General features: G+C 43.7%; 2 protein-coding genes and 2 non-coding genes across 8 annotated transcripts; 3 read left to right on the forward strand and 1 right to left on the reverse strand.

The window, feature by feature from the left end:
* Positions 1-108: 108 nt before the first annotated feature.
* IDH3G (isocitrate dehydrogenase (NAD(+)) 3 non-catalytic subunit gamma) lies at positions 109-17,121 on the reverse strand. Of its 4 annotated transcripts, XM_074207508.1 has the most exons (13): positions 16,814-17,121; positions 7,856-7,897; positions 7,389-7,397; positions 6,678-6,775; positions 5,598-5,710; positions 4,439-4,499; positions 4,209-4,341; positions 2,620-2,753; positions 2,131-2,233; positions 1,178-1,324; positions 992-1,086; positions 780-840; positions 109-405 (listed from the first exon to the last, which is right to left on the reverse strand). In XM_074207508.1, the coding sequence occupies exons 1-13, from the start codon at positions 17,006-17,008 to the stop codon at positions 304-306; spliced, it is 1,293 nt and encodes a 430-aa protein (XP_074063609.1). In that variant the 5' UTR covers positions 17,009-17,121; the 3' UTR covers positions 109-303. The 4 variants fall into 4 exon arrangements, with proteins under 4 accessions (XP_074063609.1, XP_074063610.1, XP_074063611.1 ...); XM_074207509.1 differs by lacking the exon at positions 7,389-7,397 and having other exon boundaries at positions 16,814-17,120; XM_074207510.1 differs by lacking the exons at positions 7,389-7,397; positions 7,856-7,897 and having other exon boundaries at positions 16,814-17,120.
* On the forward strand, positions 17,101-26,629 carry SSR4 (signal sequence receptor subunit 4). 2 transcript variants are annotated; one of them, XM_074207513.1, is made up of 6 exons: positions 17,101-17,432; positions 18,543-18,658; positions 20,380-20,454; positions 20,833-20,922; positions 21,270-21,335; positions 21,509-26,629. In XM_074207513.1, exons 1-6 carry the CDS (start codon positions 17,342-17,344, stop codon positions 21,611-21,613), a joined length of 543 nt encoding a protein of 180 aa, XP_074063614.1. In that variant the 5' UTR covers positions 17,101-17,341; the 3' UTR covers positions 21,614-26,629. The 2 variants fall into 2 exon arrangements, with proteins under 2 accessions (XP_074063614.1, XP_074063613.1); XM_074207512.1 differs by having other exon boundaries at positions 18,540-18,658; positions 21,509-26,626.
* LOC141503819 (small nucleolar RNA SNORA42/SNORA80 family) lies at positions 18,203-18,342 on the forward strand. The gene has a single exon (XR_012473122.1). It is a non-coding gene; the product is annotated as a small nucleolar RNA SNORA42/SNORA80 family (small nucleolar RNA).
* Positions 20,145-20,283, forward strand: LOC141503821 (small nucleolar RNA SNORA42/SNORA80 family). Its single transcript, XR_012473123.1, has one exon. It is a non-coding gene; the product is annotated as a small nucleolar RNA SNORA42/SNORA80 family (small nucleolar RNA).
* Positions 26,630-26,707: the final 78 nt, after the last annotated feature.

Genomic DNA, 26,707 nt, shown 5'->3' on the forward strand with positions numbered 1-26,707 from the left:
CTCAGCCTTTACTAAAAAACATGACAGACAACATAAAGGTGGGGTGGTAAAGAATGAGTGTGAGGGTCCTCTTAGTAGCAGGTTCAAACAGAAACACTACAGATGAGATTAAAGGGAACACATTTATTTTATAAGCTAAGAAGCAAGGGAAAAAAGAATGCACACTTGTGATCAAGGAAGAGGAGTTCCTCCCCCTAGACTCAGTTTTCTGTTTGCCAAGCAGGTATCAAAGAGCCAATAAATAAGCAGTACAGCTGGAGGGAGGTGTGGACGGGAAGAGCTTGTCCAGCAGGGCTCTGAGGGCTAGACCTCAGTGGCCTGGCCATTGATGATTCTGATGTGACGGATAATGTCCTGGATAGCTTCAGAGGTGGTGCCTTGGCCTCCAATGTCTGGGGTGTGCATCTAGGAACAGAAACTAATGAGCAAGGAATGACCCCAAGTACCACTGTTTCCCCCCCACCCCTTGCCATCAATGAATCAAGAGGCCCAAACTGCTGGGTTCTCAGCACTAAGGGAGTTTATATGGGAAAGATGTCTGAAAATGGGCTTCAGAACTAGCCAGGCTTTATATGTCTGATTCAGGAAGAGAACCATACAGAAACCTGGTGGAAGGCATTCAAGTCACAGTCCTTTAATTTAAAAGCAAAAGATTAAAGACAGAATACCAAGCTTCAAAAATGTTTGCCCCAGAACCAGAACCTTAGTCCCCTCTCTCTGGGAGCACAGTGGGTAGGGAGTAGGGAGTAGGAGCTTGGGGCAGGAGAGCTAAGCCTCACGTTTTCATTGTCCATCGATGTCAAGACAGCCTTCCGGATGGAGGTGGCATATGAGTGGAGCCTGAGAAAGAGGAACAAAGGATGGAGAGGGATCAGAAGTTTTGAGTGGTCCACAGGCACCAAGATAGAGGGGAAACAAGACACTCGAGTGCTCTACCCCACCTATCACCAACATGAAAAGACAAAAAGTCCAAAACACGAGACCAACTTACTTCAGATGGTCCAGCATCATGCAGCTGGCCAACAGGGTGGCTGTAGGGTTAGCAATGTTCCTATTGGCGATGCTTTTGCCTGTGTTTCGAGTTGCCTGAAAGAGGAGAGGGACAAGGGATGTATGGCGGCTTTGGGAAGATAACAATTCTAGTTTCTTTTCTCCCAATTCAAACATAACCACTCACCGTCTCAAACACTGCATATACATGTCCATAATTTGCTCCAGCCACAAGGCCTGGGCCTCCAACTAGGCCAGCACAGACATTATTGACAATGTTGCCATAAAGATTGGGCATTACCATAACATCAAACTGTTGGGGCCGAGATACTAGCTGTAGACAGAGAGTTTGGGTCAGAGAGAAATGCACAGGACTCAGGCTACATATATTTAATCCACAATATACATAAAAACCCCTGAAACCAAACAGAGAGGTCCTGGATGTTCTCAGGGAGACTTAACAAGGGAAAGCAAAAGAGACACAAAAATCAAACTTCAAGGGACGGACAACAGCAAGCAAGGGAAGGATATAGTCATTGTGGAAAATGACTTTTCCCTTGGCAAAAGAGGGGAAACAGGAAAGTTCAATTCCTCCTTCCTTCCTAGGCCCGTAATTACTAAAATATAGCATTCAAAATTCTAAAAAACAAAATACACACTCAAATGTCAAAGTGAACCAACCCAAAGCTCAATCAAAATCATCATGGTTTAATTGAAAAAGCTGGTTCACAGTTCTAGAGTTTGGGTCTGGCTTTTTCAACCTTCAAATCAGAAAAATCAGAACATGGCAGAGCTGGCAAAGTTCATCTAAGTTCAACTGAGTGCTTTCCTACAAGTCAGGTCAGGCCCAAGCCAGAGCAGCCTTCCAGAGCACTTTGCTACATCACGGTTGGTTGGTGGCTCTCTGGGCTTCAGCAGTCACATATATAGAACCAAGGAGTTGAACACTAACACGGTTCCTTTGGCCTTTTCCAACTCTGCAATTCAAGGGCTATGACTGATGGTTTATTTGCTTCGGAAGGATTAAGGGGTTTATTGTCAATAGTTCAGAGAGTCATTAAACTAGAGTTGTTGTATAACCCTGGGTCCTGGGACCAGTCAGAAATTAGGGCAGACTCCTGGAGTCCAGGAGCCAAGTACCTGCATTGTGGTGTTGTCCACGATCATATTCTCAAAAGTGATATTAGGATAGCCTGCAGCTACCTCCTTACAGCACTGGAGAAAGAGGCCATCTCCCAGTTTCCTACAAGATGGACAGAAAGCTTAGTTGATAATAAGAACTATAACATTCTCTGAAGTGGTATAGAGTGATGAAAAGCACACAGGATTGGAACAGGAGACCTGAAGTCTAGTCCTGGTTCTGCAACCAGCTTGCTGTATGACCTTGAGCAATCCCTTTCCCTCTCTGGGACTCAGTTTCCCCATCTGTAAAATGAGGAGGTTGGATTGGATCTTTCAGTGGGTCCTATGGTCTGGATCAGGGGAAAGGCATTGGATTTGGGAGAAAGGGGTGGAGAGGTAGGGAGAAATAGCATGACAGGAATCATATGGGGGGCGGGGAGTGGAGAAGAGAAGGTAGTATATGTATCAGTTGTCATCAGTCCCCCTTCCCTGTCCTCCCATCCCTACATGATGTTGGCCTTGTGCACGGCGGTCACTTTCTTGCGCCCAGTTTCCTGGGCCAGGCGGAAAGCATACTCAGCAATGCGCAGGGACTTGGCCTTGGTGATGATCTTCAAGCTCTCCACCACACCTGAAACGCTCTGTGGGGGCAAAAGGGTAGGGGTTATTCTTCTTCCCTTGGGAAGTTCTTTAGTAGGCAATGAACTCATCTACTTCAAATAACAATTTAAGGGCTGGCCACACCCTCCCACAAGAAAGAGAAAATAGAGGCTTTAATTGCGGGGAGCCTAGTCTAGGGGAAAAAGCAAAACCAGAGCTTCAGTAGCCCTCATTTTACTGGCTCACCTAAGACTCACCTAACTGCATATGTCTATACACACACACACAAACACATATCCACACCTGGAGGACACCCCATTTCAGGCCACTAAGAATTTCCCTTAGGGATGGCTTAGAGGACTCCAGAAAGTTCTTACTCCCTAGCCTGACACCCTACCCCATTCTTCTTACAGCTGGCTACCAACATCTCAGGGGACCAATTTAAGGCTGTTCCAGGCTCAAAGAGGAGCAATTCCCATGGCCTTGTGGTGATCTGTACAGAGCCAACTCCCTGTATGACTTCAGCCCTGCAATGAAATGGCCCTAAATGGAAGAAGGGCAGTCAGGAGATCTAGCTGTTCCTAATTATTATTATTATTTTTAAACATTTTTCTTTATTTTTTAAAAAATTTTATTTATTAAGGTAACAAGGTTAAGCGACTTGCCCAAGGTCAAAAAGCTAGGCAATTATTAAGTGTCTGAAGCTGGATTTGAACTCAGGTCCTCCTGACTCCAGGGCTGGTACTCTATCCACTGTGCCACTTAGCTGCCCCCATTTTTCTTTATTTTTAATCTTAAATGCAAAATAAGAAAAAACAAACCTTGCCATGTACACAGTAGAAGATAAGATTCAATATAAAACAATACATTTTCCATGTCTATAAAACCTCTATAATAAATAATATCCTTTGTTTCAAAGATGCTTTTCTTTGCTTCCTTGTTGGTTTTCTTTTGTTCTCTGTTGCACATTTTTTACTTTAATCCCCCCCCCAAAGAAGACTACAATTAAGCACATATGCATACATACACACAGAGAAATATCTATAAACATACACATATATACTCATACTCATATATGTAAATCCATACTATGCATATTGCTACCACTCATCTCTTTCTCTGGAGGTTGATAGAACCTTCCTTCATCAGTCCAAGTCTTTGCATGCTTTCCTAAATCTATTAGCTCATCACTCCCTACACCACAGTAGTATTTCAACCCAATCACATCCTGAGAAATAGTCCATGAAAGATCTCCCCCAGTTTTCTCCATTCCTTCTATTCTTGGCTATATAGGTTTCATTTATACAAGAAAATTTTCATTTAAACACTTCAACAGTGCTCTCATCAGGGACTTTCAGCTAACACCTGGATGGAGTTCACATGTAGGAGTAATTTCCCAAAACCAAGGAGAGCCCTAAGGACAGTGCAGCTGAATCTGGCTTCATCATGGTCCTAGCTGGGGAGGAAAAGAATGGCTGGGAAGGAAGAGGTCTCACCTCATGTTCCAGGCTGCTGTATTCTCCCTCTGTATTTTCCCTAACAATGAGGATGTCTATGTCTTTGTGGCGAGTCACCACGCCTGGCAGGCTCTTACAGTGAATCACATTGGCATAGAGGTCTAAGCTGGTGCTGGAGATGAAGGGAGAGGGAAGACAGGCTTCATATACACCCAGCAGGAAACTGCCAATATTTTCCCCATACCCACTAACATGATGCTGCCTCTTACCGGAGAATGTTGTTACGGGACTTATAAGATGGTGGCAGATTGTGGTTGGTTTCAATGTTTCCTAGGAATTACAAGAAAGAGAGTCAACTTGGGTAAAGGAGACACAGAAGAAGCTACCAGTGGAGCCAAATGCTATTTCTACCTGAAAGCTAAAGGTTAAACTCTGAAACATCTGTCTGTCTGTCTCTCTCAAAGCAGGGAGGAGAAAAATGTTTCTGCATAAGTGACAGTGAAACTATCAGCCTCCCTTTCTCATGGGCATTCCTTCCCATTTAGCTCCTGGCCTTGTTGTTTCCAAGGGCACAGGTCTCAGGATCCCTGAGAACATGAGGAATACCACAATCCCAACAAGCAGTACCAGTGCTAACAAGATAATAGTTTTAAAGCAATCAACGGAAAACTGTAACTTTGGTTAAACAAGCAAACAAACAAAAACAGCCCCCAAGCATGGGATGAGATAGATGTGGCTTGACATCAGTTCCTATGACTTAGGGGTTTTCTTTGCCTGCACGCTCAGTGTGAGTCAATGTGATATGACTGCCAATAAAACGAATGAAATCTGAGGCTGTATTAATAGAAACATCCCATCCCAAACAAGGAAGGGAAGACTTCCTTTGCATTCAACTTCAGACAAGAAAGACTAGAGTAGGTAGGGCTCTGAGTACTATACCATGGAAAGGAGTAGAGAAACCTGCAAAATAACAGCTCTGCCTTTATATAGGCAAAGACTAAATGTTACAAGGCATAGACTCCAGCTTCAGGTGTGTTCAAAATGGAATATGGATTGCCTCCTCAGGCAGGGACCTCCCTTTCACAAAAGGCAATTCCTGTACTGCCTGAGAGGATCAATATCTCCTATGTGCCAGGCCCTGTGCTCTAGGTTAGAGGCACACAAAGCTTCAATTCTCGAGATGACCTCAAAGGTCCCTTCCAACTCTTGAGATTCTCAGATTACTCCCTAACTGCCCTTCCTCCACTAGAAGGGAGCAGTAGCCCTCGAGTCAGAAGGACCTGAGGTCCCAAATCAGTCTTAGCTGTGTGACCCAGACAAGTCACTTCACAGAAGGAAAAGGAGAAGAAAGAGATGGGGTTCATCTTCCTCATTTCCACCCATCCCACTCCCACCTCAAGTAAATTCTCAACCGAGAAGTCAGCTCACCTTTCAAAGCTACACGATTGCGTCGGATGGCCATGATGGCATTGCGGATGTCTTCCTCCTCAGCATTAGAACTCACTTGCACCTCTTCAAAATCCACAGGCACACAGGCATGTCTGGGACAAAGAAAGGAGTGTGAGGTGGGTAGAAGCCCCCCCCCCCGATTTCCCAAGCTCCAATGATCCTGAGCCTGAACCCAGTCCCCAAGGGACCATTTGATGTTAGGAAGTCAGTGCCCCTCTAAGCCTCAAGGCTCTCCTAAATTCCCCCTTGATACTCCTTCTTCTGCTTCACAAGGTTCTTGGGTACTTTTGGACCCCTCTTCAACCAGTGCAATATTCATGAATACAGGGCTCTGGTCTCTTTTTACTCCCAGACCAGTAAAGCAGAGATCACAGTCTGAACAACCAGAATGCTTTCCAAAATGAAACTGGCCCTTGGATTAGCCAAGTGCTAATCCCAGTACTGGCCTCTGGGGCAGGTGTCAAGCAGAGCCAGAGAGGTAAGGTGGAGACAGCAAGTCAACTCATCAACAGATGCCTCCTGTTTTAAACCAAATTCAACCAGGAATACTCCTGTTTTAGTCAAAGGCAGATTAATTTAGGGGCTGGGGGCTCAGGGAGAAAAAAAGAAAGGGAGAGAGATGGTTCAATCTTCACACAGGTATTTCTTGCAGGGCCCTTTTCAATAATCCTCTGGCCGAGTGTTCTCATCTGTTAACTTTACCTTCCCTATGGGGCTTAGGAGAACCCATCTAGTCCAAGTTACACATTTTATACACAGTAGACATGAGCCCAAAGGAAATGATTGTTACTAAAATGTTTTCTTCTGTATAAACCCTGCTTTTCAGACCCCTGGGAGTTGGAAGCCTCTAGACTGAGGTCTAAGTTACCAACCATTTCCCAGCCTTGGTTTCTCCAGCTACCCACCAACTTCACTGGATTTGATGACCTCTGAGGGCCCTGCCAGATTGAACATTCTAGAACCCATGCAAAGCAGCAAGGCTAAATGTGAGGAGGGTATGGCTGGGTAGGAACACTGAGAGAAGGGAAAGGGGTGAGGAGGGAAGAGTCAGCACCATACCTGAACACAGACTTGACATGCAGCATGAGCTCAGGACCAATGCCATCACCAGGAATCATGGTCACAGTATGTCGGCCTCCATACTTGGCAGACGGAGGCTGCAGAAAAGAAGGCAGTTAAGGGAACATCTTGGGACGTCCAGCAACCCTCACTCCTTACCCCCTATCTCTTGCGTTAGGCACCATACCTCTGACCTGGGCTGTAAGAAGAGAAAGAGTCACCCATGCAGAACCCATCCCATAGCAGATGGTATTTGCCCAGCATGCCCTGAGTGAGAATGGATGGTACAGAGGCTAGAAAGAAATCAGGAGAGTTCTAGCACTTGCATTAAGGTCTTGTAGCCACAGTAAATCCAAAGCAGTTATCCCACCCCACCCTTCCCAAGGATCAAGAACCCATCAGTAGGGAATGCCCAAACCATCTGTGAATACCCTTCCGTTCTCACGGGTGGAGGTGACACTCTGCCAAAAGTACCCATCATATCCTCACAGGGGAGGATTCTGAGTCAAGTGCTTGCCTGGACTCCTCTATCATTGAAGAGAAAACAATGGGAACGAGAAGAAAAGCCAGGCCGAGCACTTGGGGAAGGCAAATAAAAGGACAGATGTGTCAACCTTCAAACCCAGGGGTGACTAGGGTTGGTGATGGTGGGCAGGACCCTGTGCCTACCCCAATCTATTTCCAATCAGAAGCAGGAAAAACAATACTCACAATTGTTTGCTGTTAGTGCCAGGAACAGGAAAAGAAAAAAAAAAAAGGACGGGTGAAAGGGGAAGAGACAAAACAGCAAAAGTTAGAGAGATCAACCTGTGAGGTCTGGCTGCTACTGCGGACCACCTGGGCTGGGGCTGGGGGCTCATCAAGGCTGGCACTCCCTGGCACAGGCCCTCTTCTCCTCCCCTCCCCATTCAACATTGGCTGGCCCTGCACAGCAGGAGGCAGGGCAGGGCAAGGCAACATGCGACTCTCTGAGGGGCAGCCTGGGACAGACGAGAGATGAGCCCGGGAGGGGGGCCCACCCAGAGGGGATTCAAGCTGCCTCCTGGAAGCTCCTGTCAAGCGTGCTGCAGGGAAGAGGGAGGGTAAAGGGTAGGAGGGGGGAGGCTGGCTACAGCCCAGCAGGCACCCAGAAGGACTGAGGCAAGGAGAATTTGCACACACGCAAGACAGGCACTTACTGAGGAGAAGCCCCTCCAGCTGGCCTCCCGGGCACCTAAAACCTGGAAAACAAAAACCAGACCCAAGCTTCCATTACCTATCATGCCATTCTCTAGGAGAGGAATTGGGGCCCAGGGCTTGGGTTTTGCTTGGCCTCCCTCCTTAGGAGCCCTAGAATTAGTACCACACCTAGCACTTGATTAGCTGCTGGCTGAAACTATCTTTTTATTGTTGCTGGGGTGTAAGGCTTGACTCCCAAGAGGCAGCAAGCACTCGATACAAAGAGCAAACTTGAATTAAAGTAACCAAATGGGATAATCAGAGACTTTGGAGTCTGACCTTCTCATTCTATAGTGAGGGGGAGAGACTTGCCCCAGATCACTAGCAGAGTTGCTGTCTCTGGGTAGCCAGTTACTCAAACCCACTGGGCTTTTGCTGTGTGTGAGATTTGATAAAGGAGCTGCTCTATGGGCCCAGTCCTGAGTCAACAGTGTCATATCAATTTCAATATCTATGGCATCTCAAGGGTAACAAAGCATTTTCTTCACAAGCACATCACAAAATAAGTAGTCCACGTGTTCTTCCCTATTTGGAAACTCAAAGAAGCTTAGTCATCTAGGAGGTGGCAGGGTAACAATGGCTGCCTTCCTTTCTTTCCTTTAAAGTAAATTATTTCTTCCTTTAGGACAAATTATTTATTTTAAATAAATAGCCATTTTTTATGTATGGTCTCTAGTGAAAGGTTGGCCACATACTTAATGAATGCTGACTTGGAAGGGAACTGGATTGTTGGCAAGGCACAGCAGGGGGCAGGGCTGCCCTGTTCTCTTTGGGATAAGAACAGCCTCCAAGAGACAAGATATCCCTGCTCTGTCAGGTCAACATACTGTTTCCCTGTTTTCCCTATAATCAGAGAGGGAGGAGATGCAATGCCAGGGACAGAATACCTACCAGGCCAGGGGCTCTCTTGGTTTTTCCATAGAACTAGTTCCCCTAACAAGCCAACAAACCCTTTCCATTTAGGTTAGCCACATAAGCCTCCCCTTGGTCTTTTCTGTCCCCAAGCCCAGTTCAGAAAACAAAAAAGTCATGCCAAGATAAGTAAAGCCAATTAGGAGCAATTAGGGAGCTAATTGGTCAGGAAAACAAATCACATGACAAACTAAGGCCCAAGAGAAAGGATTAGAAATCGTTGGCCTGATCTCCTCTAGTTCAACATAAGAGTAAACAGATGCCCTAAGGTAGGCCCTCAGGATCTAGAGGAGCTTTGCAGCTCACCAAAATGGATACCAGTTCTCCTCTATGTTTAGGTCTGGTTCTGATTTCACCCCCTCTTCCCTGTGCTCTCAATTTTGTCCTAACACACTCACCCCAGGCATGAGAGGGCAGACAGACTTCAATCAGAGTTGTGGCTTGCCCATTTATGTAAGAGTCAGAATGCCCAGGTTCTCCCCTCCCTCTACTACATGGTATTGTATGTGCCACTTGCCACTTGCTGGTCTTTGGGCACACACAGCTCTAACTATACTGTAAGCAAATCAGTAAGTGCTGTTTGATCAAACAATGATATGCCAATTGTACAGCAAGTCCTTTGCTGAGCTAGGGCACGGGAGCTCGAAAACAACAATACTTTCACTGGGATTGTTCATGAATAGTAGTGGACATTTTTTTGGCAAAGATTTTATTTATTTTGAGTTTTACAATTTCCCCCCTAATCTTGATTCCCTCCCCCCCACCCCCCACAGAAGGCAGTAGTAGTGGGCATTTTACTATATACAGAGCTATACTGTTCACCAATGGCTCAAGTCAATCAAATCCAGAAACATTTCTGAAACAAGAAGCTCTTACTTTTCCAACAAGATTTCAAGCATCCCTCGTATGGTCCCCAAAGAAAAGGTCTTCTGGCAGGGACTAAGGTTTGGAAGTAGAGATTACAAAGGTTTCATGCAAAAAGAACATTTTAGGGAACATTCCAGTGGTTAATGAAGTCAGCTTTCCAATGAACTATTTTTAATGTACAAAAGAGGATATTATTCCAGTTAGAGACTTTCCCTTTAGACACCAGGAAGCTATCCTTACAAGTTGCTAACCTGCTTCACAGAAAGACTGGAATGGCTATTTCAAACTCCAGGAAAATGTTTTCTCTCACACTAACACAATCCCATGACCTACAGAGATAAAACATTTCTTCATTTGTCTTCCCTTTATAAAAACTACTGCAATCCAAAACCACACAGAAGTTATTTCTGGATTAGAAACTACTCCCCAAAAACCACACTCCCCCTACCAATAGATTGTACATAGGAAAACTTTAACCCTGTCAAGTGGGGTGCCAAATTTCAGCAAAGTACCATGAAACTAAAGAATAGTCAAAAGTAAAGCACAGTGTTGGGAGTGTCCCAAAAGCTCAGGAAGCACCCCCAAAACAGGCTAAGGCTGGGAAAATGAGCAAGCAGAAAAACAAGAGGAACATCATTGAGAAACATTTTGCCTGTGAGCCCAAGAAGGATCAAAACACTCAGTCTGAAGATGAGGAAGCACAAGCTCCTGCATCTAAAGACTCCAAGAAAAACAGAAATTGGGCTCAGGCTATGATAGAGCTCAAAAAACACTTTGAAAATCAAATGAGGAGCATTGGCCCTGGAGTCAGGAGTACCTGGGTTCAAATCTGGTCTCAGACACTTAATAATTACCTAGCTGTGTGGCCTTGAGCAAGCCACTTAACCCCGTTTGCCTTGCAAAAACCTAGAAAGAAAAAATCAAATGAGGGAGTTAGAAGAAAAACTGGGAAAAGAAATGAGAGAGATGCAGGAAAAACATGAAAATGAAGTCAGCAGCTTAGTCAAGCTGAAGAAAATAGCATGCTAAAAACCAGCTTAGGTCAAATGGATATAACAGTTCAAAAAGTTATTGAGGAGAAGAATGCTTTAAAAAGCAGAATTGGTCAGATGGAAAAAGAGATAACAAAGCTCTGAGGAAAACAAATCCTTCAGACAAAGAATAGAACTCAGAGAGATTGATGAATTTACGAGAAATGAGGACTCATTACTTCAAAACCAAAAGAATGAAAAATTAGAAGAAAATGTGTAACATCTCACTGAAAAAACAACTGATATGGAAAACAGATTTAGGAAAGAATTATTAGAATACCTGAAAGTCATAATCAGGAAAAGTGCCTTGACATCATTTTCAAAAAATTACTACAAGAAAATATCCCTGATATTCTAGAAGCAGAGGGCAAAATAGAAATGGAGAGGATCCACTGAACCCCCCCCCCCGAGAAAGAGATCCCAAAAAACCAACCCCTAGGAATATTATAGCCAAGTTCCAGAACTCCCAAGTCAAAGAGAAAATGTTACAAGCAGTCAGAAGGACACAATTCAAATACCATGGAGCTGCAATCAGGATCTCACAGGACTTAGCAGCAACTACATTAAAAGCTCATAGGGCTTGGAATATAATATACTGGAAGGCAAAAGAGCTTAGAATGCAACCGAGAATCAACTACCCAGCAAAACTGAATGTCTTCTTCCAGGGAAAAAGATGGACTTTCAATGAACCAGGGGAATTTCAAATGTTCCTGCTGGAATGGCCAGAGCTGAACAGAAGGTTTGATCTTCAAATACAGGACTCAGGCGAAGCATAGCAATTGAAGGAGAAGGGGAAAATATGAGGGACTTAATGATGATGAACTGCATGTATTCCTGTATAGAAAAATGACACTGATAATACTCATATGAACCTTCTCAGTTAATAGAGCAGGTAGAAGGAGCTTATATAGATGAAGCAAAGGAAAAAACTGAATTTGAAGATATAATGTAGTGTAAAAATGGAGTCAATAGAAAAAAGGGAAATATAATGGGAGAAAGAAAAAGGAGAGGGGGAATAGGCCAAGATATTTCATATAATAAGATTTTTCTTTATTACAATGAGCTATTGCAATGATATGGAAGGGGGGAAGACAAGGGGGAATGAGGGAAACTTCACTCTCATCAGAGGTGGCTAGGAGAGGAAACAGCATATATACTCAATGGGGTATAGGCATCTGGAGTAAGACGGGGGGGGGGGGAACAGGAGGAAGGGGTGGGGATGTGAATGAAGGAGGAGAGGATGGACCATGTGGGGAGAGTGGTCAGATATAACACATTTTCTTTTTTACTTCTTGCTAGGGGCTGGGATTGGATGGCCTGTCTGAGACCATAGGGCCAGGTGGATGCTGGGCCTAAAGGGTGGTATGGGGGCTCAGGGCCTCTTGGCCCCAGGACCAGGGATCTATCTGTCTGCTGCGCCACTCAGCTACCCTACAGCAGAGTCAGTGAAAGGAGAGAGAAAATATACTACCTGGTAGTGGAGAAATAGGAAAGGAGGGAGTTGGAATCAGCAATGGTAACTGTGGAAAAATATGGAAGTAACTTTTGTGATGGACTCATCATAAAGAATGTGATCCACCTACGACAGAGTTGGTGGTATTGGCACACAGACTGAAGCATTTTTTATTATTATTATTATTTTGGGAGGGGTGCAGGGCAATTGGGGCTGGGTAGTCTGCCTGGGGCCGCATAGCAGGGAGATCTTTGGGTGTCTGAGGCCAGATTTGGACCAGGGTGCTCCTGGCTCAAGGGCCAGTGCTCTGTCTACCACCCAGCCTCCCCTACTATTATTACTATTTTATTTTAGGTCTTTTTTTTCTTTTTTGCAGGGCAGTGGGGTTGGGATGGCTTGCATGTCACATAATTGGGTGATTGTTGGGTGTATGGGGCCAGATATGGGCTCGGGTGCTCCTGGCTCCAGGGCTGGTGCTCCGTCAACTGCACCCCCTGGCCATACCTACAATTATTACTATTATTTTTTTTAATTTTAATTTTTTTTTCTCTCCCCTTTACTTTATCGCTCAAGCAAGTCTATATTTTTTTGGGAGGAGGGGGTATTTTGTTTACTCTTAAACAAGAATATTAATGTATAAAAAACATTATTTGTACAAAATGAGAATAAATAAATATTAAATAAAGAAAAAAAAAGAAAGTAAAGCACAGTGCATTGGAGTCAAGTATTCTAGTCTTGAATTCAGGCTCTGACACTTACCTGGCAAGTTACAACATCCCCTGATTTTCCAATGGGGATCACCATACCTGACCTACATCACAGGACCAATGTGAGGAAAAGTGCCTTGTAAACCCAACACAGTACATGCATATGCATGCATACACATGCTGTTATCATTGTAGAATTAACCCAAGGTTATAGAATTTAACAATGAAAAGCACTGTTCAAATCCAATGCCCTCATTTTACAGCTGAGGAAACTGAGGCTGATACAGATAAATGACTTGCCCCAAATCCGAGCAGATTTACATTCATGTTCTCCAACTTGAAATCCAATTCACTCTTCTACCTTGCCTCCCCTGGGGCTCATGGCAGTTTATCAATAAGCATTCAATAGGCCCAGTGCTGGAGATACAAAGGCAAAAATCAAAGCAGTCTTTGCTCTCAATGAGCTTCCAGTCTACAGAGACAGAAAATACAAGAGAAAAGCAAGATGATGTGGGGATGGAGAAATCCTAGCAGCTGAGGAGATTTGAGGAGGCTTGAGCTAAGCTTGGAGTTAAATCACAGGATAGCAAAACTAAGGAGAATTTTAGAAATCATCTTAAAATGCCCTTATTTTACAGAAGAGGCAAGTTGAGAGGTAGCAGAGCTGAGCGTCAGAATCAAGCCTGTTCCCTATCTAGTCTAGTCTGAGCCTCACTTTGCTGCCTTCCTCAGTATCTGAATTAGCTACACAAAGAAAATGCCACTTGTGCTCCTACATTTTGCATCAGTGTGTCAATGGTTTCAATTCTGAGTTTTGCAGCTGCTCTGATCTTTGGAAGGCCCTAGGAAAATGTAACACTTTGATTTTTCCCTAGTTGACTTGGTAGCCCAGACAGCAGCTGTTTGAAACAGCTTTTCCTAAGTCTCCTCTGGCATCTTATTCTGTCCCTCTCAGTCAAGGGTCTCTTCCTCCTTCTTTAGTGAAACTATTTTGTCATAGCCCCATCTCTTGTCCTTTGCTGCAGTCCTGGATGGCAATGGCACTTCCCTTTTGTTCTCCTGCATCTCTTCCTTCATTAGATTCTTCTAAGAACCTTGTGAGTTGGGTAATAAGAGCTAACATTCACAAATGGTTTTAAGATTTGCAAAGTCTCTGTCAATTTCTAGTATACATTATTAATCTATTTTACAGAGGAAGAAACTAAGAAGTACTGGGAGTAACAGTGAGTTCCTCTTGATCTTGTGCTTGCTTCTTTTATATCCCTACATTATGGATTCACTCCCTCTTGGCTCTTTTATTCAGTTCCATCTCTCCCCACTGCCCTCCTTAGTGTGCACATGTATGCACACTAAGGGCTGCCTGGTACTAGACCCAGATGCTGTTTGTTCATTTTTCTTTATGCCTCTCCATGCTGCCCTCTATTCTGCTGTTTCCTAGCACAGTACCAGGAGGAACAGATGTTCCATCAATGCTACTTAAATGAATATCTCAGTCATCTGTAATAATAATAATGTTAACAGTAAGAACACTCACATTTCTACAGCATTCTGATTTATAAAGGGTTTTTAGTGATATGTATCCTTCACATATTTCATTGAGAATAGGCTGATAGCATTTAGAAAATGAAGAACTAGTCCAAACCTCTCACTTTACAAATGACAACCTGAGAACTGGAGAAGCAGAGAGAATTTCTGAGGTCTTAGTGGAAGAAGGCAGCAGAGCTCACACAGGTCTTCTAACTCCAAAGCTGAAGTTTGGTTCTTCCTTACTCCTTCTGTTTTAATAGTCTGATTAACATAGACTCTTCTGCCATTTTAAAAATAGGATGGTATTCAGTCATTCAGTTAATCCAGTGATTTCCTAAACCTTTCTGACCAATTCACAGACACTCAATTCTGTTCCTTAAGCCTGCATCTCCTTCTTTCCTTCTCCTTAGACATCCTTCCCTACCTTTGAAGTTTATTCAAATGCCAACATTTTATTCCTCTCCTCTTTGAAGCCTTTGCTGATGTCTGTGGAGACATTTGAAAATGTTTAGGAAATACTGCAAAGAGGAAAAAAAAAGGCAGGACCAGAAGAACAGAGGACACATATGAACTGCATACATTTGAGTAAATGGAGAATACCAATTAAATTTTGATTGAAAAGTTACATTTTAATTAAACAATTTACCTACATAGAAGTGTATGCAAAGAATGGTATACTTGTATGGACGTTTAGTATTAAGTTTATAATCCTTTTGTGAAAGCCTCTGAACGTATCTCTTAGGAAAGAATATCAATGCAATGCTAAAGGCAAATGGTGGCCTGAAAGTCATAGAGGTTAATAGGAGCTGAAGAAGTGGAAACAGTTGATTTTTGTAATCAGAAGAGATAAGTATGGTCAAATGAAATTTTAAGGATAGGAGAGACATGGACTTTTTGACTTAGTAGCAGAGAGAAGAATCGTTACTGAAAGAGTGAAGATAGGAGGAGTGAGTTGTAGGATGGACAGAGTGGAATTCAGGGCCAAAGGAGAAAAGTTGGCATTGGTGAGAAAGAAGAGTTACTACCTCTTTGTAAGAGCCTGGAAAAGGAAAAAGTGGGGAAGAAATCATGTCAGGGTACTGAATAGGGAGAAAGCCAATAATGAAGTCAATATTCATTGAACAGCATTGTGTCAATGTGTTCAATACTGGGTTTACTGAGTATAGCCAAGACAAATCTTGCCTTCATGTTACTTAGAATTTATATGACCTCTACTCAAATAACTATAATGTAAATTAATACATGAATGCATAAAAAGTGAAGCATGGCAAAATTCAAGAATATTAAGATTACTAACATTAGGAAGAGCTTCAGAGAGAGGAGAGGAATAAAGGGAAAGTATTGAGTGCCATGGCGGCATGTGAATTAGCTTCAAAGGGAGGGAAGGGTGTCAAAGCAGGAAAAAAAAAGAGGGAGAGATTCAGGAAACGGAGATGTAGCACTCTGACAAAAAGAAAGAGAACTCAGAGACAGCAGAGTCCCAAAAAAGGTGACTGACATTTTATCCAGGAGGAGGAGGCGGAAAGCTTTGAACCAAGAAGTCTGAAAAAGGTCTTGGCATTAAGCTATTAAGAAATCATTGATTTCTTTATTTCTGAAGTTAGTCCTTAATTTTTGTTTTTCATATTTGGCTGTAATTTCCAAAACTGTGCCAGCTAAGGACATGGTGTGGCTTAGTGGATTCCTATGTAGGCTAAGGAGCAGCGTGGAGTGTGTGTATGAATTGGTTTTCAAGGTTTGGGAAACCAGTGGGTTAACTGGGTGGCTGAATGTGAGCCCATTTTAAACAGTGTGGGGGGGGGGGGGCAGAGAACATGAGCGTCAGTTGTACTGCCAGGCAGCTTTAGAACTGTGTAGTACGGGCCTATTAAGGCCTGGAGAAAGTTCCAAATCGAAGTGTCCTACGTTCCTAGCGCTTAGCCCAGTGGCTTAAGTGTTGTCTGACTGACCTGTCTCCAAGGTCAGCGCACTCTACGTACTACTACGCAAAGAGGGGGCAGCCCGCGATCCCTCGACGGAACGCTGAGTCTGAGCACTTCCCGAACCTAAGGCCACGGTCGCGGCGACTTGGGGGCCGGCGCGGAGGACCAATCCCTCAGTCCATGCAGGCCACCTTCAAGGTGAATTTCATCAAAATTGTCCATCACGTCCAGGAAATGGCCAATGAAGCACGTCAATCAACCCTTCTCTCCCACCTCAGCCAATCAAACCTGAGATCTCGAGAGAATTCCCGCCCTCACTTCCGGACCCTAGACAAATTAGGTTTCCTCTGGAAAACTGTTACTCGTCCCTCCCTTTTGCCCTACCCCGCCCCGTTCGCCACTTTTAAGGTTGTTGAGGTTGCCTAGGGAGGTGACAGTCAGTGTGGTTCTCCCCTCGGTCGGTATTCCACCCCCACCGTTGGCCCAGAATCCCTCTCACCTCCCAAGGGCGGCTAATAGCTCCTAGCTTTAGGATGGCCTTCGCCGTGCTGCTGGCAGCCGTCACCACTTTAGTCGCCATAGTTGAAAGTGAATTCTGGAGAGGCCCCTCTGTAGCACACACCACTGTCGCGAGATTTGAAAAGTAGGCGGGGGAAGACGGTATCCAGGCCTTAAGAACGAAAGTGGGAAGCATAAAAACGCGCGTGCGTGTTGGCTAACTCAATTCTGACGTACTCTTCCGTGCGACCTCGGTCCTCACCGGAAGAGATCGGCCGCGGCCACCATTTTGTACTAGTATCGGTCTCCGCAGGAGGAGGAGAGAAGAAAGACCGGGGGGAGGGGGGAAGGATATGATGTATCAGGACTGTGTGTCGGCCGAGCTATCCTCATAGGTTCCCTGGAGGGCCTGCCGATGATTGGCTCACAAGACTGATTACGTCTTCCATCCGGCCCGACCCTCCGGCGATTAAATTGGACTACTGTGTTCTTCCCGCTCTCTTTCTCCCACCCTCGCTGGAGTAAGGAAATGTCTCCCTTTCTGTCACCCACCCCGTCCTCTGCCCGCCGATCCGGGTTCTTCCTGCTGTTTCTTCTCATCGCGCTCTCGGATTGCTCAGGTATGGGGAAGGGGGAAGGGACGGGAGCCCCTCGCGCCGCGCCTGCAGCCAGGGTGGGGGGTAGCCCGTCCCAGGTCCTGGAAGGAGCGAGGTGAGCCACGCACACCACGTGATCCCGGGCTTCCCTGTATCTTACCTACTTGGTGGGGAGCTTTGTAAACCGTCCCGTGGCACGTGAATGTTCGCACTTGGCATACAGGGAAATTGACTACGTGGACTTGAGGGAGAGGGGGAGCTGTGCGCCAGCCTCTAAGAGAACTTTTAAGCCCCTCCCCGAATTTCCTTCGGGTCTAGTACCCGTATATTGAGGGAATAGTGACTGGAAAAAACCCTTTCCCGGGCCTTCAGGTTCCTATATCAAAGCCCCACTCCTATCAAATTTCGGGGGGGGGGGCGGTTCCAGGTAGTATTTTGCCTTTCTTAATACCCCCAGCATTGAGCAAGTATCTGTAAAATTATAGGTGCTTTATTACTGATTGATTTGCTCGTTTCTAGACCTCAGGTTTCCCCCTCTGTCTAGGTAGCTTCTAAGTTCACTTTCATCTCTAGCTCTAGGCTCCCACAGGTAGATACAGTTTCTCTATACCTGAAAATCAATTAGCAGTAATTGATCTCCTTTCCTCTGATCCTTCACTTCTTCCGGAGCCCCCTTCCCCCTAATTTGATTGTCCAGAAACCTTCACTAGATTCTCATTGTTTCCAGGGCAACCTTGTAGTTTAGGCACCACGACTTAGGCATTAACATTTTACACTGTAATTGCTTAAAAGTTGCATGGCTTTGGATTTATGAAAAGCCTTTCAAAAACAGGGTTTTTCATAGTGTATTCCATGCTAAAGAAATTGACTACCCCTAACCATTGCCGGGCCTTCTTATCTGTAGGTCTTAGGCACTGAAGTGGGTAGAACAGGACGTTTGAGACGTTTTCTTTTCTGTCTCAACAATCACCAAGGTCTAGTCCAAATGATATTCATCCCCACACCTTATGTACTAACACCACTCTGTTCCCCCATTGCACCCCTGTATTCCACGCAGTGAAGTACAAGTATGTATGTACTGTATATTGCTTAATGTAATTTAACCTGATACTCTCCATTCCCTTAAAACAGCAGAGCCCTGCACTGATCCTGTGATTACTCCTTCCTACTATACTACGTCTGATGCAGTCATTTCCACAGAGACTGTTTTCATTGTTGAGATCTCTCTAATGTGTAAGAATGGAGCACAGGTGAGGAACAAACTTGGGAAGAACCTTTTTGTAAGACTCCCCAACTCTGGGGATACTAATTCTTTGTGTCTATTCATGAGTACTGAAACTTTTTATAAGTAGCTTTCACATCCATAATCTTTTGGTAGTTAAAAAAAATGACTTCACCCCAAACTAGATGCTTTTAAATGTAGTTAAGTATTTGTGTTTCACTTTTCTAGAACACTTAGTATGACCAAGAAATCCCAATAAGACCACATACCATATGAAAAATGGTTGAATGAATTGGGACTGTTTAGCTTGAAGAAAGACTTTGGAGTAGAGACAGCTATTTTTAAGTAGTCTTAGAGCCCCTCTTAGACATAGTTTATATAGTCCTACAGAGAACTAGAATTGAGTGGAGGTTAACCAAAAAAAGCAAATTTCAGTTAAGCAGAAGGAAAAATTTTCTGATGTTTAAAAGCTATTCAAAAGCAGAACTCCTACTGCAGGCATACTTTGGGACTATTCCAATAGATTTTTGCTCATTGGTGGGTTGAATTAGATAAAACTTTGACCTTCCTAATTTAGATTTTCTGAGAAATGGGCCTCTGTTCAGTCATTTGAGCTAGGCACAAAAGCTAACTCTTTTAGACTTACCTCTTGCCTAAGTCACATGTAAACATTTATTCCTAGAGAAAAGTCAGGATGCTTACAGTCCTCAACCTGTATTCAAAATGCTTTTAAGTTCATAGGCTCACAGATTAATTCTAGATGTTCCCTAAATACACTAAATCATCTCAGCAAACCTCCAACCAGGCTCTGACAAACTCAAAAAAGCCTTAGGCTTTTGATATAATGCCTTTGGCAATATTTTGTTCTTGCCCTCACTATATTTCTGTTCAAAAATAAGAGGAAATCAGCAATTATTGAGCCCCCTTTCTACACCTACCACTCCTCCCTCTCAAAGAAATTGGGTACTACGTAGAATAGAAAGGATCTTCTAGCCAAGCAAAACATGATTCTATGTGTATTTCAGGTTAAATTTACCTTGAGTAGCTAAGTGCCTGTCAGATACCCATGAGGACCTATGGCAGTTTTTCAGAGGTGTTATTTGTGGTACATATTTTTTTTTGCAAGGCCATGGGGTTAAATGATTTGCCCAAGGTTACACAGCTAGGTAATTAAGTGTCTGAGGTCGGATTTAAACTCCTGACTCCAGGGCCTCACAGATTCCATTAAATTGGTCTGGATTAAAAATGTTATCTTTATTTTTACCCATCTCCATCTGAAATTTAGCATTTCCTTTGATTATGAATGTAGGTAACATTAGAAGAGGAGTCCATTTGCTTTATTAGATTGCCAAAAGGGTCTATGATCCCTCCCAAAGTCCATGACTCTGAATGGTAGACTACACATCTGGACTGAAAACCTAGAGGGTAGAGCTGGGAAGAAATAGATTTGAGAGATTGATTTCCCCAAAAGCCAGAACCCTGTACCTCTAATATTTTTCAGAGTTCCTTCACTAGCATGGTTTTCAATTTATGGAAGGTCTCTTTTCCATGGGCCCCTTCATGGTGAATTCCATGCCAGAGAAATTAACCATCCCGAACCATTGCCAGACCTTTGCCTGTAAGGCCATGAGCACTGATGTGGGTGGTACAGTATACTATTAACTGTTAAATATTATATTCTATACCCACAAAAGCATGGGGGTAGTTCTTTGGCTTTGTGTCATTTTGCCTGTCTTGGTTACTCCCTAGAATGTAGCTCTCTATGCTGATGTTAACGGAAAACAGTTTCCAGTGACTCGTGGCCAGGATGTTGGACGTTATCAGGTAAGCAGGGAGACTGGGCTTTTAAAGGGAGAAGTCCATGGGCTGATAATGAGAAGACAAGCATGCCTCTGTAAGATTTGGAGGGTCAAATGGATTGGAAAAAGACATATTTGCATTCCCTTCAAGGATAGATAGCAGTCATGTTCTCAGGACACCTGAGTTAGTTATCTTGCCTATTCCATTTTACAGAGAAGGAAACCAAAAAAAGTTGAGTTTTACCTCAGATCAGTGGGATCAAACTCGAGTTGAAATGAGGGCCATACATTCTGTATATTCTGCATTTGTAGTTGCTGTGTTCATTTTTGTTTCCCAAGTCTCAGGGTGGTAGTACAGAGTGTCAGGGTATTTCTGGCTAGAGCTCGTTCCTCATGATGATAGGTATCTTGGAGCTTGGAGCACAAGAATGCCCGTTCTGGAACTTATGAAGTCAAGTTCTTTGATGAAGAATCCTACAGTCTTCTGAGAAAGGTGAGCAGGGCTTCCCGTCCTTGTTGGGCACAGGGAGGGAGCATTAAGGAATCTAGCATAAGCATGGGCAAAAACTTTCCCTTCCTGGAGATGAAATACTGGCCACTAGGGGGCTCTATTTACACACGATAAAAGGAGATTGTGTATTATTAGAGAAAAATATGGAAGCTTGGTTGGGAGAGACACTAGACATTTCTTCCCTTCACACTTTAGACTTTGGAGGCCTGCCTGTAGAATAGATATTTGACATCTCTCCCAGGGACCTTTGTCACATACATTTTGCCTTCTCTCTAGAGATGAGGTATTCAAGGTACTCAGGCCCTCTGCTATTCCCTCCTTAACTCTAGGCCCAGAGAAGCAATGAGGATGTCTCTGCCATCAGACCCTTATTTACAGTCAGTGTGGATCATCGGGTAAGTCAGAGGGAGGAGGATCTCAGGTGAAATGCAAAAGCTGACCTTGTATACCTGTATTTGGGAAGATGGGTAGGACAAAAAGGGCATTTTCCCATCCCCATCAGAGGAGGGGTGGCTCCCAGCCACCCTGCTACCACTCTGGACCTAGTTGTCTGCTTCATCTCTTTCAGGGTGCCTGGAATGGGCCTTGGGTCTCCACGGAGGTGCTGGCTGCAATGATTGGCATGGCGGTCTATTACATGGCCTTTAGTGCTAAAAGTAACATTCAGGCCTGAGCTGAATGAATTGAGCTTCTCTGCACAGAAGGTTTTCTTCCTACAAAATAAAAGGGTTTGTCACTGGAAAAAACTGTCATTGCATCTCTTTAGTAGATGGTACCATAGCAAGAAGTGACTTAGCCAGACTTTGGAAGTGTAGTCTACTCCAAGAATGGGGGAAGTCCTCTGAGCAGAACTTTTCAGTTACATCAGAGAGCAGGGGAGCCAGGCAGGTTGGGAGTAGAACAGATTACTGAAGCTGGACCTGCAAGGTGAAGGACCCAGCAACCAACCCACTGGTACCTTTTCTTGTTGAAGGCCCCCTGGGCCCAAGGTAGAGAGAGGCCTTTGGGGAGGCACTCAGGACTTGCTGGTCACTGACAGTTTTTCTTCCCTAAATGCAAGTAGCTAAATCATGCAATAATAAGGCTTTGAAAGACTCTCCTATGGCCTTCCCTTCAAGGATAGGTAGTGGTAATGTTCTCAGGACACCTGAGTTAGTTATCTTGCCCATTCCATTTTACAGAGAAGGAAACCAAAAAATTTGAGTTTTATCTCATATCAGTGGCATCACTGTTGAAATGAAGGCCATGCATTCTGTATATTCTGCATTTGTAATTGCTGTGGTCATTGTTTCCCAATGACATTTTATTTTGATTTGGGCCCATGTATTTGACTTGTTCGTTGAATCTCCAGTATAACCTAGCTGACCAGTAGTCATCCAACTTCTGCTTCAAGATCAGTTTGGCCCCAGGTCGAGAGAGGTAGAGGGAGGCAGGACTGATTGGGCCTTTGAGCTGCCTGTTTTATTTTTGAATAGCTGGCATCCTTTGGAAGTTTTTCCTGACAGCAAGCCTAGATTTGCTTCTTACTGATTTTTGCCCTTTCACGATCATGGCTATCATGTTCCACTTCCCAGTCTTCTCTTTTCTAGGCTAAACATCACCAGTTCCTTCAGCAGAACCTGGGGACCTGCAGTCAAGGCCTATGATCATCCTGGTTGTCTTCTAGATGCTCTCCTGCCTTCTCAGTGGCCATTTTACACGGTGATGCTGCCCAGAACTGAGCAAAGTGTCGCAGATTTGGTCTGACAAAAGGACAGGGGAGAGCCAGGGTACCATGTACTTGTTCCTGCATACTCCACCTAAGATTAGGTTCATTTTCTTGACTCCTGTATCCTGTGACTGATTACCCAAATCCGGATTCAGACAAAGCCCTGTCCAAACTGATAATATGTATGCCCTTCTGAGTCATTGATAAAAATGACCTGGATGTGGGAATGTGTAGATTTATGGGAGACTTCATTAGAAGCCTGCAAGATAACACTGAACACTCCTGAGTCTGCATTCAACCTGTTCTAATCCCCCTAATTATTGTCCATTCCACATATGCCACAAGAATATTAAGAATACTCCTGATTGACAGCCTCAGTTTAAAAGAACTCTTGTAATAGAAGGCTGAAACATTGCCAATATTGTCTTTCTATGTCCCCAAATTAAGTGTGTTATTCTGTACCTCACCCCTCAGGAAATAGGTAGCAGCATAGAGGAGTGACTGAATCCTCTGGCTCATTGACAGTTATCCAAGTTGTTTTGATTCTGCCAATTTGACTGCCTCAGTTCATCCTCATCTCCCCCAGCTTTCTCTGAACCTGTGCCTTTTTGTCATATTTTAAGGTATAAATTAATGAATAGTCTTTTGCTATTACAAAAAGTTGCCAAAAAATATTTTCCTACAGATGGGTCCCTTTGATATTTCACTAATTTTTGTTTGGTTTTTGTATGGTTTTTTTTTTTCCACTAACATTTTTTAAATGTTAGACAATTCTCATAGGAATTAGAATCAAGGGGCAGCTAGGTGGCATAATGGAGTCAGGAGTACCTGGGTTCAAATCTGGTCTGACACTTAATAATTACCTAGCTGTGTGGCCTTGGGCAAGCCACTTAACCCCATTTGCCTTGCAAAATCCTAAAAAAATAAAAAGGAAATAGAATTAAATTACAGTGATGAGTAGTTGGGAGTTTTTGATCCATTCATATTTTTCAAATTGGGATGTTTACTGTCTTGTTATGGTGCTTTACCCACTTTGCAGAATTTTCAAATGTCATTTAGAGATTATGTCTGCTCACTTGAGCACATAAGATAACAACAGTTCTTTGTGTACAATTTTGTTTTAGTTTTTTTGCAAGTCAATGGGCTTAAGTGGCTTGCCCAAGGCCACACAGCTAGGTAATAAGTGTCTGGTGCTGGATTTGAACTCCTGACTCCAGGGCTGGTGGTCATTCTGGGAAAAGACTTGAGTCTAGAGGCAGTTCCTCTCCCTCTTTGGTTTTAAACCCTTTTTGATTAGATTGTCAAATACCTTGCTTTCTATCTGGTCAGAAATCTGTTATCCTTAGACTTTAAGGTATGGTCCAGAACCCAAAGTCCTAAAAGGGCAGCTAGGTAGGTTTGAAGTGAATTGAGGACTGGACCTGAGTTCGATTCTAATCTCAGCTTTTCACTAGCTATATAACTCTAGGCATGTCATTTTGTCCTGTTTGCCTCAGTTTCCTTATTTGTAAAATGAACTGGAGAAGGAAGTGGTATCTTTGCCAAGAACCACCCCCAAATGGGATTAGGAAGATTCTCAGACACCATCTGCCTAGGCAGTTCATTCAAATCACTCGATTCCAGTCCAGGACTGATCTTTGGCAATACTTTGGTTCCCTTCTGTCTATCCCTTTGCCCACATGAGTTGCCAAAAGTGAGTAGTATCTGTTAAAGGTTTTCTGGTCTTGGCTATGTACTCTAGGAAGCCAAGATCTCTTATCCGTAGGCAAACTGCTTCCTGTCACCTGCCACCACTGCTGACCTTTCCATTCTACCCATTGTGTAGTACAATTTTAACAACTAAAGGGTCACTCTGAAATTTTAATGTCAGTTGCAACAAGTTTTAAAACACCCCTACTAGAAACTACCTTTCAAGATGCAAATATCCATTCTGGCCAGAGTAGAGGCTGGGGGAAAACAGCCTAAGGGGCACTAAAACACCAGTTTAGAGAAGAGAGCCAGTCTCTTCAGACCAAAGGGAGATTAGAGTTGGGGAATTCAGAATGGCCTGGGAGGTATTGGCAGTCTAGCATTCACATAAATCTACAAGCGCCCATGGGGCATGCACTGATAGTTAAATTTCTGGGGTGTTCAACCACTAGTAATTAGAAAATGAATTCCTGCTAAAATGTGCTTCCACTCATTTCTATATTTGCTAATTATGTCAACTTTTTCTCATGATATGTCATCACTAACAGCACAGGGTGTGAGCTGGAATAGTTTGGGAAACTCCTTATATAGTTTGGACTATTCCTTAAAATCCCAATAATGACAGATTGAAGTAAGTTTGGGAGGCAGAATGGCAAAGCAGCTGGAGAAGGAGCTATAGTTCTTAGAGCTGGAGGCAATAGTAAATGAAGGTTTTGCCTTCCATTTGAAGGAGCTGGCCAGCCTCTGCTCAGTTCCAAGGGGTCTCAATGGTGAGAATGAGGGAATCACTAAGGACCCCAGGTGGTCTTCCAACCTGCTAACTGATGATGAATTGACTGGCAGGGCTCAGGTAGAGTTGCTTCCCTGATATTCTAGCTCTTGAATTATTGACCCTCTGGCATTCCTCCCCAACTTTTGCCAGAACTATGTGCAGTGGGGATCAGGAATTGAGGCTTCTCTGCCCAATTATGGCAAAAGTCAGGTAGAAATGGAAAGAATCTCAGAAGTGTCATGAACCCCTTTGGCAGTCTAGTCCCTTTTCAATATAATTTTTAATGCATAAAAATAGGATTATACAGGTCCGGGGCAGCTAGGTGGCTCAGTGCACTGAACACTGGGCCTGTAGTCAGGAGGAAGGACCTGAGTTCAGATTCACCTTCAGATGCTTAATAATTAGCTATGTGACCTTGGCCAAATCATTTAACCCCACTGCCTTGCCTCCCCCCCCCCAAAAAAAAGAGCCTCAGGAATAGGAATTAGGTCCACCCAGTTCCTTCAGGATGCTTAAATCATTTATGATTGTCATATTAGAGAAATGCACATTAAAGCTTCTATGAGGAAACCAATATGACCAGAAAGGATAATGATCATTGTTGGAAAGGTTGTGGGAAATCTGGGACACTTATATTGTTGGTGGAGCTGTCAACTCATCCAAGCTTTCTGGAAAGAAATTTTGAAATTAGCCTAAAGGGCAACAAAAATGTGCATGCTCTGATCAGCAATACCACTCCTGGGTCTATACCCTAAAGAGATGAAAAAGGGTAAAAACATCACTTGTACAAAAATATTCATAGCAGCCCTGTTTGTGGTGGCAGAGAATTGGAAATCAAGTAAATGTCCTTCAACTGGGGAATGACTTAGCAAGCTGTGGTATATGTATGTCATGGAACACTTGTTCTATTAGCAACCAGGAAGGATGGGAATTCAGGGAAGCCTGGGGGAATTTGCATGAACTGATACTGAGTGAGATAAGCAGAACCACTATACCCTAAAAGCAAAATGGGGGTGATGGTCAACCTTGATGGACTTGCTCATTCCAGCAGTGCAACAATCAGGGACAATTTGGGGCTGTCTGGAGTTAGAACAAAGTCCAAGGACTGTTCCCTTCAATTTAGAAAAAAGAAACTGCTACCTTATTGTATGATCTTGCTGTGTCATACTTTGTTTCTTCCTTAAGGATATAATTTCTCTCATCACATTCAATTTGGATCAGTGTACAACATGGAAACAATGCAAAGACGGACAAATTGCCTTCTGTGGGGGGTGGGGGAAAGGAAGTAAGATTAGGGGAAAAATTGTAAAACTCTAAATAAAATCTTTAAAGAAAATCTTATTAATAGCACAGAACAAAGAGACAAGATCTGGGTTTATGTCTGGCCTCTGCTGCTTAATACTTGATCATATACATGTCACTTCAACATCCTGGGCCTCAGTTTCCAATTCTGTAAAATTGAGTATTCCTAGGGTCATTTTCCACACTAGAGCTATAAACTCCTAATATCTTGATTAGGAGAAGGAAGATTGTATTATTGGTCCTCCAGCAGAGACTGGGGACTTGATGTGGTAGTCTATGTCTCAAATATAACTTAG

The sequence above is a fragment of the Macrotis lagotis genome, chromosome X (genome assembly GCF_037893015.1).
Source record: "Macrotis lagotis isolate mMagLag1 chromosome X, bilby.v1.9.chrom.fasta, whole genome shotgun sequence".
Lineage (NCBI taxonomy): Eukaryota > Metazoa > Chordata > Mammalia > Peramelemorphia > Peramelidae > Macrotis > Macrotis lagotis.

Coding starts and splice junctions, on each gene's coding strand:
- IDH3G (XM_074207508.1), bottom strand. CDS start 17,008: ATGCTTCCCACTTTCGTTCTTAAGGCCTGGATACCGTCTTCCCCCGCC. Junction 5,711..6,677: donor CATGTCAAGTCTGTGTTCAG/GTATGGTGCTGA, acceptor TCTTTGTCCCAG/ACATGCCTGTGTGCCTGTGG. Junction 4,342..4,438: donor TCCCGTAACAACATTCTCCG/GTAAGAGGCAGC, acceptor CTTCATCTCCAG/CACCAGCTTAGACCTCTATG.
- SSR4 (XM_074207512.1), top strand. CDS start 17,342: ATGTCTCCCTTTCTGTCACCCACCCCGTCCTCTGCCCGCCGATCCGGG. Junction 20,455..20,832: donor AGGATGTTGGACGTTATCAG/GTAAGCAGGGAG, acceptor TCATGATGATAG/GTATCTTGGAGCTTGGAGCA. Junction 20,923..21,269: donor CCTACAGTCTTCTGAGAAAG/GTGAGCAGGGCT, acceptor CCTTAACTCTAG/GCCCAGAGAAGCAATGAGGA.